This window comes from Strix uralensis, chromosome 1, assembly GCF_047716275.1.
Source record: "Strix uralensis isolate ZFMK-TIS-50842 chromosome 1, bStrUra1, whole genome shotgun sequence".
Classification (NCBI taxonomy): domain Eukaryota; kingdom Metazoa; phylum Chordata; class Aves; order Strigiformes; family Strigidae; genus Strix; species Strix uralensis.
In genome coordinates, this window is record NC_133972.1 from 121,196,363 (window position 1) to 121,208,980 (window position 12,618).

At 34.6% G+C, this 12,618-nt stretch overlaps 1 protein-coding gene across 1 annotated transcript in view; it reads right to left on the bottom strand.

Moving 5' to 3' along the window:
- SMCHD1 (structural maintenance of chromosomes flexible hinge domain containing 1) overlaps positions 1 to 12,618 on the bottom strand; it is an 89,418-nt gene that overhangs the window by 34,239 nt on the left and 42,561 nt on the right. The window contains exons 20-27 of the mRNA XM_074878940.1: positions 10,815 to 10,959; positions 10,480 to 10,576; positions 7,182 to 7,254; positions 5,490 to 5,629; positions 3,738 to 3,872; positions 2,668 to 2,895; positions 1,797 to 1,945; positions 262 to 350 (exon numbers count right to left, since the gene is read on the bottom strand). Of these exons, the coding sequence (XP_074735041.1) occupies positions 262 to 350; positions 1,797 to 1,945; positions 2,668 to 2,895; positions 3,738 to 3,872; positions 5,490 to 5,629; positions 7,182 to 7,254; positions 10,480 to 10,576; positions 10,815 to 10,959 (1,056 nt within the window). The remainder of the gene's footprint in view (positions 1 to 261; positions 351 to 1,796; positions 1,946 to 2,667; positions 2,896 to 3,737; positions 3,873 to 5,489; positions 5,630 to 7,181; positions 7,255 to 10,479; positions 10,577 to 10,814; positions 10,960 to 12,618) is intronic.

The window sequence follows — 12,618 nt, forward strand, 5'->3', positions numbered from 1 at the left end:
ACAACTTGAACTCAGTGTGATAAATGTCCCAATGTACAAACTAAGAGGTGAATTTTATTGGAGAGCAACTTCCAGAATTGTAAAATGGCAATTAGAGAAGTCTGATCATCCTTTCATGAATGAGCATGTAAACCTGCTTTTTATAGTAAAATAGTTGAAGAGAATTCATTCTTGATGACAACTGTATACATAATAGGTTAATAAATTGCAAATAAAAAGAAATGTATCATTTAAAAAATTGAAGAATATTCAAATACTCACCAATTTCACTTTGTAGTTCTTCACCCACCTGCAGTGTGTTTGGTCCTTTTAATTTACATTTAATGTGTTTGGGTTCATCAGGAAGTGGTCTAAGTCGGCATATGAAAAGAAAATTGACATAATCATGAAGGTAATCACTTATAATAGCAGGCGTGATAAAGCATACAGCAGTTAATTCTGACTGGAATTTTTTTTTTTAATTTTATCCTTGCACATATTTACAGGATCAAGCCTGGTGTGCACACAACTTACATAGTAGTTCACCTCAATCTTATGAGAGGGAGCTTATCAGACACGACTTACATAACAAACCACAACAGTGTTATGGGATTTTATCTTATCTGTAATAACTTGCCTACCAGTATTTTACCACAGATCAGATCATTAGCCAGACAAAGCAGAATTCAAGTTTGGGAGTATCTTAAATCTTGAAATAACCCATCCCCAACACCTCTAAATCAAAGTAACATACAATTGTCTACATATTAAAATACATCTATTACTATAAAACCAATTCTAATATCCTGATATGTACATAAAGGTATTAGTCTCCCTTGCTATGAAAATATTTCCTGACTCAAGGACCTGATTACAACTAACATAGCTTAAAATTTTTAGTGACACAGTTTCTTCTTAAAAGCAAAACAAAACCAGAGCACATTACAAAAATTATGGAGAAAACCATAAAAAAAAGAAAAATCAGATTTCCATTTCCTCTTTTGCAATGATAAAGTAGAAGTCATCAGCCTAAACTGTGCTTAACACTAGATTCTTAAAAATGCTTTCTGGGGTGCTTTTTAAACAATCTCAGACTTTCCTTCTGCTTACTTGATGAAGGTTAACGTGTGTTATATGCTGGTTCCTCAAATCTTTATGAATTACCTAACATCTGTAAGTTATTTAAGGTTTAGAAGTTATCCAACACAATGCTTTTAACTCCTTTTGTGTGTTCTAAGCTAAAAGATCTTTAAACGTTCCATTAGAATGACCCCCAGTTAATTTTTATGACAACTGCGATAAAATAACACTGAAATAAAAGTTCCTTGATCTGAGACTGCTGATAAACAGGAAATTTTAAAGTTTTATTTACAGCCTGTCACTTTTGACTGAGATACCAGATGCAGGTATCCAGCACTTGGCTAGATAAATACTGTCTTTAGCTTCAGAGTAATAACTTCTCTAAGGGTAACAATTAACTTCATAGTGATATTTCTTTTTGGTAACCAGTGACCTGACTCTTCAGTAAAACTAGTTATTCTATAAGCTAATGTTTACTGAAAGTTTTCAAAGATAGCAATAATTTTCTTCAGTGTATGTATACGTACAAATCTGATTACAGGGCTAGATACAGATCGTGATGGAGTATTTCACACAGGTAATGTTCTCATCTGTAAACAATTTGCATAACCTCCTCCCCAACCCTACATTCCCCCATTAATTTCTCAACTGCTTTCATTATTTCAGCTTCTGTAGAACCAATCTACAATTCTTTGCCAACAACATAATTCATAAAAAAGTATTTCAAATGAACAAACCTGACTGTGAATGCACTCTCCAAAGACACATGGTCATCAAGGTAAGTAATTAGACAGTAACGTACATCTTTTACTGATGTTGGTACTTTTACATCAGGCAATAATCCCTGAATCAACTGTTCTCTGTTAATTCTAGGTGTCCAGTTAACCTAAAATTAAAATTTCTTAAATTAATCAAAATTTAAATTATTGATGACTAGCTACATAATATATCTGTGGTCATTCTAAATATGCTGAAGTAACAAACAGGCAATAGAAGCTTTCAATGGAAAGCCTGTGCATTTCCCAACAGTAACCAATGCTACCTTCCCAAATACCGAAAACCACTCTAAAAAAAACCCCAAACAAAGCAAAACATACATTAAGTTTCTCTCACTTATCTTGACTTAGTAAAGATTTGATTCTGAAAAACCTCACCAAAAAACGTGTCACATATTTGCTGAGGCTCTACCTTTGTATTAGGCTCCACATATGTACACAGGCAGCAGGATAAGATAGCTAAGCAAATCTTCATGAAGGAATATTCCTATTCAAGGTTCCTAAATGTTGGGAAAAGCCCAGATCTGAAGAATCATAACTATGTCAGAATTATTTGATTGTGTTTAGGAGAAGCACTGGAAATTACTAAGCTGCATTTCATAACACTACGTTGAAGCATTACTTAACATTTCATTAAATGTCTTCATCTCATTAAGGACACAATTTCAATAAAATGATTTTTAAAAATTTATTAAGCAGAGAGTGAAGTTCCCATGTTTAATAACACAGTCTTGAGGAATATTATTTCGTAGATTGATGTCTACGGATTTTAGAGAAATCAGCATTGTATCTCTCCTCCATATTCTGCTGCTGTTCATGCAAAAGTACTTGCCTTGATTTTTTCTGCCACAGCTGGAGTTACATGTATCTCCCTTTCTCCTTCATCATACATCTGAAATATAAGGTTGTGCATGACATCGCCAGCAACCCAGTTGATTTCATCCTGATGTTTAATTTGAATCGCTTTTTGTCCATCCACACTTAAAACCTGTAGTCTTGCAACATGACTGCTAGGAAGAAGTTTAATAATCTTTTCCACTGGTGGCACATCTTTACAACTCTATGCATGGGGAAAAAAAAGATATATAATTAAGATATTAAATACACATATATGCCTAAATATAACTCCATAATAGCCTATGGTACTACTTTGCATTACCAGGTGTGCCTTGTCAAAAGAAAATCAAAAGGATATGCCAGAATACTTACAACTTTTAACAGATACTAGAATTGATGCTAGCTATTTAGAAAATGTTTTCTATTCCAAAAGTACTATAGTATAGAATTTTCAAAATACTTCTTAAGAGTACTCGTAAGTATCCTTTCATAAAGGTCACCTTGCCATATTAGTATTTGTTTACACATTTGCAGGGTAAAACACCACCGGTCTTATTTTCTCCAGCAGTGTGGCTCTCCTGACTACCAGAGAACTAGGATGTTCAACAGCATTTAAAAAGTTTGAACTTCAGAGCTTTAAGACTGAACTGCTATAAAAAGCTATTGATTTATAACCATTGAAAAAATGTATCTTTCTTCACTGAAGTTTTGGGGAACATGTTGCCATACCATTTCTGGCTCTAAGTGTTTATGTAATTAAGGCAATTTGTCCGAAGAATCCAGAGAGCAAAAAGGGGAAGAAAAATCTCAGAAATAACGCATATTTCTGAAACACTTCAGGGATTTCAGAAATAAAGAGGTGAAGAAAAAATGGAAAAAATTCTTTGCCTTTTTATGATTTCCCAGAGAGAATCAGGCAGCCACCTGATTATCAGGCTAATGGTACCTAAAACAGCAACTTTTGGGGGTTAAGTTTCTTCATAAAAGACTTCAGTACACTAGTGAGACAGTATAATAAATTGTTTTCAAACTTTTGTTCATCCAAACATCCCAATCAATACTTACAAGTATTTCAATCCTTGCTTTCAGTATCTGGTCTTTCTTGATATTCTGTACATGTATAACTGGACCAGTTAAAATGTTTGTTCCTGCATTACTGCAGTCCACAGAATACACAGGAAGGTTTGAAGCACCTAAAAACTATTTAAAATGTAAAATTAAACTTCAGGTTTATTTAACAGAACTACTAGGATTACTCCAGAAATGATTATTTGTACAAATTCAAATATACATAGGATTATTACGTATAAATTTGATAGATTTCAGTTTTCCAGAAGACTGAAAGATCAACATCTGTATTTTTTTTGCAGGTGATAAGAGATGTGTGGGAGAAAGGAAGAAGTTATGGAAGTAAAATTTAGTATCTATTCAACTGTTTTGTATTAACACATAAATACTAGTCTCTTTTGCCATTATGGCAATACATTCAATTAAGTTGTTAAATAAATCTCCTTTTCATTAATTTTCTAAAAATGATACATTAAACAGAATTTAAATCTCAAGTTCAACATGTCATCATACTACTGCAGACACCATCTACAGGAAGAAAATGTATGGATATAAAGAGTAAATGGAATGCAGATTATTTTGCAGTGGGAAAAATATTTTGATTTGTTTACCTGTTATTGCTGGACTGATTTCACTAGAATTAGAAAAGTCACTTTCTTTAGTTCAAAAAAAAAAAACTAGGTCAAAAAGGACAAAAATTTTTTACTTCTAAAAGCCACAGTAATGCCTGCATTCCCTTCTGAACTTAGACAAGTTCTCATGATAATAGTCTTGTCTAATATTATTTTTAGGCACTAGACTTGCATTTTCATCTTTTAAAAAAAAAAAAGCAAGCTGCATGAAGATTTTTCCTGAACAAATTTTAGCACTGTATATGGCAAACAGACCTAAAATACCTTAGAATTGTAGCTATATATCCTCACATAATTTTCTCTTCCATTTCTAAGGCCAGGTTTCCTCTGACTCTGAAATTTACTGAATGACTCATAATAGATGAGGCAAGAGAGTCAAAGTTATGGTTACCAAGCTGTCCTGGTTTCGGCTAGGATACTTAATTTTCCTTCTTAGTAGCTAGAATAGTGCTGTGTTTTGGATTCACTATGGGATTTGGTCTAAGAATGTTAATAATACACTGATATCTTCAGCTGTTGCTAAGAGATGAAGAGATCAAACACTTTCTAACTCCCTGTGTCCTGCCCGTGCGCAGGTGTACAAGAACCTGTGAGGGAGCACAGCCAGAGCATAGGACCCAAATTAGCCAATGAAATATTCCGTATCATGTAATGTCATGCTCAGTATCTAAAGGAGGGTTGGCCAGGAAGGAGGGGGGTTCTCCCTCGCTTCTGGGATTGCGGTTTTGGGATCTTGGTTTTCTTTGGGATCACTTGCCAGGAGCGGGCTGGGTATCTCAGCAGGTGGTGAGCAATCGCATTGTGCATTACCCATTTGTACTTTCTATTACTGTTATTGTTTTATTTTATTTCAATTATTAAATTGTTTTTATCTCAACATACGAGTCTCCCTTTACCCCTCCAATCCTCTCCCCCATCGCCTGGGTGGGGGAGGGTGAGCAAGGAGCTGTGTGGTGTTTGGCTGTCAGCTGAGTTTAAAACATGACACAAGCTACAGAAACTTCAAAAGCATTATTAAAGATAATAAATTCCATCTAGATGCCAAAATAGGCTCTCTTCCCAGCCCTTTAGGAAGCAAGTATCAAAATCCTTATAACACATAATGAAATGCATTTACCTTACAATGAACTATCAACTTTGGCTGTGCTGTTATATTTCCTGATTCATCCAGTACTTCAACCTGAAAGGGGAAAGCTGTACCATTTTCAATCTTTAGAATGTCAGAATCTGGTTTTACTTTCAATTGACGAGGAGGACCTGTAAAAATGCACAATTGCAGAACATTGGTTCTATTTTAGATAACTTGTGAGACACTGGATTTTATTTTTTGCTATCTCAAAGTGTTTTTAAAGCCAAGCTACCAAGACATTTGTGGTAACAAACCATTTACACCAATTTGAGTGTATTGGTTTATGCTGATACATACATTTTGATGAATATAGATATGCATTCATCAAAAAGAAACTTGGAGCTTTCTCCTGACATGTTAAAGCTGAAGATATTAATGTTGACATATCTGATCAAACATGATGTGCAGCAGTTTAATTACCAAAGCCACCACAGCTACAAGTCGCATGCAAAGAAATGCAAAAGAAAACTTTGTTAGCGTTACTTGGATAGTAAAGTGAAGCTATTCAAGTAAGTCTACCCCCTGGAACATGTAATTATTTTATCAGTTTTAAAAAGAGAAGCGATAGATTATTATTAAAAGACAAGTTCTGAAGGAACAAAGAAGGCCATTTTTCAGAAACATCCTTTATGCATCATTCATTAAAACTTTCATTTCAAACTCACTGGTTGAAGAACAGGAAAGACTGAAATAGCTTTTATTCACTCCTTCTTCAAAAAACAGCTTTAAAAGCCAAGGATAAGTCCAATGAGAAGAGGTAGTGAAGCATCGCTACATTGCCAAAAGCAAAAGATTCTAATGAAGGATGAAGTTGCCTTCAGTCCAAGGTAAATAACTGAGCAATACACAATACAATCTGTCTCAAGTCAGACCATTCCACTCCATTTTCTACACGAAGCCTTAACTCCTCAGATAAAGAATAATGGAATAAACTGTGCATCGCTTAAAGTACACAGTTTCTCTGCAAAATGAGATGGGAAAGCCTAAAGTTTGGCAATCTGGGAAGCCAAAAATTAGCCTTCAAACTATACCTTATCTCCCAAATCCAGAAAAATCCAGGTAACAAAGGATAACAGGTATCGTACAAGGGAATTCTCAGTATCAAGACATCCACAAAACATAAAATTGTGGTAAGGGCAGTGGAGTTACAGACTTCTATATTCCTCTCTTGCATTATGGTAAAGTCAACATGTAACACTAAAAATTTCAGACACAATCCCAACTACCAAAGCATCCCCCCTTTGCTGGGGTAAGAAACTGAACAAGCACTTATTCACTCACAAGATGTTTTCTACAGGGAGAACAGGTTAATGCAGATTAGTACAGGTTAAAGAGCTTAATGCTGAAGAAAACAGAGATGATAAGAAATTCATTCATTCAGTTGTGCTACATTAGAAAAATATTTAATATAATTTTAAAAAGAAGTGAAAAATCACTCTCAAGTAAGCAGACAAATTCCAGCTCCTACAATAGACAAGACTGGGCTGTGAGTCTGATGTTACTCCTGCCCAGAATGGCATGCCCTTAGCTTTATTTAGTTTCAGTCATCACTTGCATGAGCTACAATATCCTTTTTTATGCCTCACTAAATATTGTATCTTCTTGGGATAAGAAGCATTTAATTAATACTGTCGGAATAAAATTCATCAGAAATTCACTAAATATTTTAAGGATACTTACCAGGCTGCAATCTTATTTTAAAGATTTGTGTGTCTTCTTTCAAACCAGGAAGGGTAACCTTCAGATTAAAGTTCTAATGAAAAAATATTTTAAATATTAACCTTAAGCAAAGCCAGATCATAAATTATCTCACATAGTCACGTCAATTCATATATATGTAAATTTCAGAAGTCTATCCAAATTTTCTTGCACTGCTACATAAACCAAGATTTTTTCACTGTACTAAAATCTGGTTTTTTTGGTGTTGTTACTCCCAGAGACATTCAATCCAGGATGTGCACGTTAAACTACATGGTTCTGAAACCATTAAAAACAGCTATCATAACCTGTGGTTTCCTGCTTAGAGGCTGTTTTAGTGGGGAAAAAAAATGTATCAGTTCAAAAAAAGTAGTTTTAAAGAAAGGGTCTGCAAGTTGTGTTTATTGTTCCCTAGCTAATTGCCTGAAGCAAGGCACCACAATTACAATCCATCCCATCGCTGAGTAAGGCCATAAAAAAAACCAACTGCTGCATTACTAAAACTGATTTTCATATTAAAATCAGAGAATGAAGCAGTCTAATCAATAATCTTAAAAGCTCCAACTTTAAAAAACTAGTTGCGCTGCAGATATGTGTATTTCCTATTTTATATATTTATATTTGAGAATATTGCAATTCTTGAATTGCAATTCATGAATTGTCATTTTTACATGTTCAGAAATGCTGCCTCTGGAAAGGTTTAGTTTCATAATCCTGACTTATGCCCTTCCCATGTCTGAGAGGGTATGTGCAATAGTAACACCTTGTAGACTGGATGAAAACAATCAGGCAATTCTTTTGGTTTGCTGGGCAAGAGAAGCAGAAAGTGCAATGAGACCTGGGCAGGTGCATCACAACTGCAGCCACATCAAACACGTGAGCTCCACATCAAACACATGGCTGGCCACACGTGCATGAAAACTCTCCAGCTGTGACCAGCCAGCCATACTGGTCTGCCTGCAAGGCAAGCAGCACCTATCAGCTGGAGCCCCATTAAACCAAATGGTGAACCACAAGAAAAAGGGAGGGCAAAATATATTAACATTACGTGTTGGAGGACTGGGGGAAGAAAAAAAAAAAAAAAAAAAAAAAAAGAGAGAAAGCGGGAGGAAAGAAGGGAAAAATAACATAGAAAATAAAAACATAGGAAACCAGTATAGCTGATAGCTGCTGTTAGTAAGTTGAATTCTTCAGTAGTTCATCCAATCAAGCTTTGTACTCATGCACTAGACACTCCTCCTATGCTCCTCCTCTTTTAGTTTCAAACCCTTTTCTGCAATACTAATTTTAAGTTAATACCATCTTCTTAATACTGCACTATTTTGTGCCTCTAATTAATCGGTTTATGTCTTTAACTTCATTCCTTTTAATCTTTCAACATCTGTGTCCTCTAGGGAAGTTCTTTTCCCTTATCCTTCATGATCCCTTTATCTAGTTTCCACTTGCTTTCAAGTCTGATTCTATGTGTACTCCAGTACTTTAAAATGAAAAAAAAAAAGAAATATTATTTTCCTTTTTTAAACTCTCTTCCTCACCCTTCTCCTGACTGTATTCGAAATCCTATAACAGAGCAGTCATGCTGCTATTGCTTACACACTTGTCTTAAAATTTTCTCTTTGATTCCACCCACAATTAAAACACGTCTTGCCTAGTTTGGGTGGAATTAAATCAGTGACTACATAAGTAAATGAAGTCTGCTTTCCCCTTCTTCTCTATCAGTGCTTCCTTCATTGACAACTCAGATATTTTATTCTTCCTATCTCAATCAAGTTTCTCTTCTACATTTGGCATGATTGTTCCTTTGACATTTTTCTCCTTACTCCTTTCCCCAAAAAATTCACTTTAACTTTTTCCATGCTTTCCATTTCTTCCTTTTTGTTCTCTCAATCCTATTACTAGCTGTTTCTCTGAGATATCTTAGCTGTTCTGCAACCATTTCAAAATAAACTTTCAAGGTGCTGAAAATTTCTCTTATGTTCTTCTCTGTTTATTTTAAATTAAGCACTGAAAATTACACTGTATTTACATTTTAAAATTATCTGTTGTTCTTAGTCTGTTGTCCCATCATCCTGCTTTTTGCATTATTTTTCATTCCCATCTTAAACAGTCCTTTTTCATATAAATTAGAACTGCTACTTTCAGTGCCAGTTCCTGTATTGCCTCCAACATTTTATGCAATTAAGCAACGTGAGAAAATAACAGCCCTTTTCCATTATTACGCTAGGATATTATTTCTGTACTGCAAGTTCCTTGAATGACTCTTGGTCTTGCCCCTCACCAAATTTATGTCTTGCCATGTACAATTTATTTCCCATAATCCACCTCTATCTTCTGTCATTATTCTTGCCCTTCACCTGAAATTCTGAGCTTTACCCACAAAATCTATTACATTCAACACCCTCCAGTTCTTAACAAGCATGTATATGCTCCCTCTTCTCTCTATACACCTTTCCACCAGCAACATTATTTGCTTTTTTCTAAGCAACAATATAAACAGTACAATGAGGTATCTTCAGCCACCTCGGTTCCTAGCTTTGATTTTACTATGCAAGGCTGCAAAAATAAATGAAAGGATTAGGACCTGGTTAGAATACTGTGTAAATATGCCATATACATGATTTTAAAATTATTTTTTAAGATCTTCAAATCTGTATTTATGAGAACCATTAAGATCTGTTTCTTGAAAGAAATCTTTTCAGCATGTAACATACGTTTTTGTTTTTACAGTAAATTAGCAGCTTGACTAGGTGCTGAGAATCCATCAGTAACAGGTTGGATGTGGATGACATGTATTTACTACAGAAGTGAAAACAGCATTTTGGAAATGTCTAGAGAAGCTCAAGTAGTTACCACTCACATTAACTATTACTACTCATCATCTCAACTACAAGTATGAAAGATTTCAGTGCTCCCTATGCTATTTCAGTGTGAAAGTCACCAGGATTATTTAAACCAATTTCAGCACCAGTTTAAACTAAGACAGCTGACTTAGCATGCTGGGTACACTCTTCCACACGCCAATGTGTTGATCAGCCCCTCTAGTTCCAGTCGCATCAGCTAACAGGGTGCAGCTGTAGGAAAGATAAATTTCTCCAGGTAGAGCTGTAAGAGACGGTTTGAAAATATCCCAAGAAATACTTGTATTCATTAGTGTAGACCAAACTTAGATAACAGTATGTGACAATCCATTTTACACAAAAACTATTTGCTCTGCATTTTGGGTTTGTTTTTTTTTTTTTTTTTTGAATATGTTACTTCAAGTTTAAACTCATTAGCCTACCTTGCCCTGGCAACTATTTATACTGCCTTTAGCAGTGACACCCTTAATGACGCACTTTGTTTCTGCAGTTATTTCTTCATACTGCAATGTCAATCCACTAGAAAAATACACAGAAAACAAAACAGAATCAATTTTAAAATCAACACAGTGTTTTAATATACAAGATACTTTCAGATATTCTTATGGAAATAAAAGCAAAAATGCCAGTTAATTTATGTGAAAAGTATCCAGTGTATCACTCAGACAAACCCCACAGAATTACTATATTAATGTCACATGAAGAAAGGACACAAATATAAAAAAAAAAAGAAAAAAGAAAGAGATGGCTGAATTACCTAGCTTCAAGAATTGGTTTAATGCCAGTTCCCAACTGTGTTGCATGACCAAATTCATCCTGCAGTTCCAAAGGAATATTAAAAGGTACTCCAACTCGAAAAGGAAGCTCTAAAAGACCAACTGAAAACTTCTCTGGTTTGCCCTCTAGGAGAAAAGAATAATACATTTTTAGAAGTAATTATGTGTATTCACTGGCTTTTTCTTAATTAAGGCTGTGATTAAGTCAAGTGGTTTTCAGCCTCAAAGTAAATAGGCTGTTCAGAATGCTGTTGTAACCAAAATCATGGTTTATTGATTTATCCTCTTCTTTTAACTTACACTAACATAAAACCAATAGTTAACAGCAGTAGACCATGGTATGAGAAACATAACAGGACAGCCAAAACCCCCAATGTACTTGGAAAATCAGTACAGCACCTGAATGTGGACAGCTTTCCTTAAACATTTAGTTGCTTTAAGTCTGTTAAAATCATTTATGCAACAAAACAATTTTATTCTACAACTATCACAAATTGGAAAGATAAAGATGAGTAGTGATGAGTATTTGAAAAAGAAATGTGAGTGCATCCTTCCCGTGAAATCTGCCCCATTAGACTGGCTTCAATTAGGCACTAAAAAAATTAGACCAAACAGAGCAGTACAAATGGGAGCTTGCAAATCAGAGTAATGTTTTGTGGAATCAAACTGTCTTGGCTAAGTGACCTTTGAAAAAAGAAGCAATAGAGTGCTGAGCTGAAGGGTAGATAAATATCCTATCTAATTATTTTGGACTCAACAACTACCTTCACTGCCTACAGGTGTCATGATCAGGGAGCTTCTTTTGCACAAGAGATGTGAAGATCATGGGGGGCGGGAAATGTTACCTTGTATTGGACAAAATTACTTATCAGTTACAACAGCAAAAAGACCTCAACTGTACAGTGATTACAATTTTATTTACAAGTGAATGATAAACTGTAAAATGATTTGACAAAATAACAGTAAAACAACTTCTGCACTGTCAAAATGAATAACTACCAAAAGAATGTGTCTGAACTAAAACCGCAAAACAGACTGACTTAGGAAGTTCAGTTTTAACCAGCATTTACAATGAATTTTTTACCTTACCAAGAACTGTACACTGAACAACCACCTACTATTACAGAAATAATTTGTTTCTCAAAGAAGCTGTTGATTTCAGTTTAGATTTTAATTGTTCTTTTTTTGATTTTTAGAATCTGTATACATAGAAAGTCACACAAGTGTTAATATTTTTGAATAATGACACAGGATTTATGGCTGCTTCTGAGACAACACAAAACATTGCACAAATAAAGTCTTGAAATATTCACTTTTCAAGACTGAAGATATTAAAAGTGTCAAATTATCTTCTGACTAGATAATAAAGCAGCAACAGATAGCAAAAGCTGGTTTTGGTATCCCTTGTGTTAAAAATGCCAAAATATTAGTTGACTAGATTTTTAAAGTGTATATTCCTTTCCAAGGAGATTTGTTCATTTCAACTGTTATGGCCAAAGCAACCTTTAATTGAAGGCTGCCATGCTAGGGAAAGCCACAACACTATTGAAAAAGAATTTTTAAAATACAGAATGCAACTTTGCAACTTCTAAGATTCTCTTTTTGCTATGGTAAAGAGATAGAGAAGGAGCAGACAAGGTTCACTTATGTATTCGTGTAGAGAAACAGATTTTATTTTTTTTTCTTTTATTGGAACTTCACAGAAGTATCTTGAGACTTCAATGCCAGGTTTTCAGACATATGTTTAAATAATAGCTCTTTTCAAGTAATGCCAAGCACTTTTTT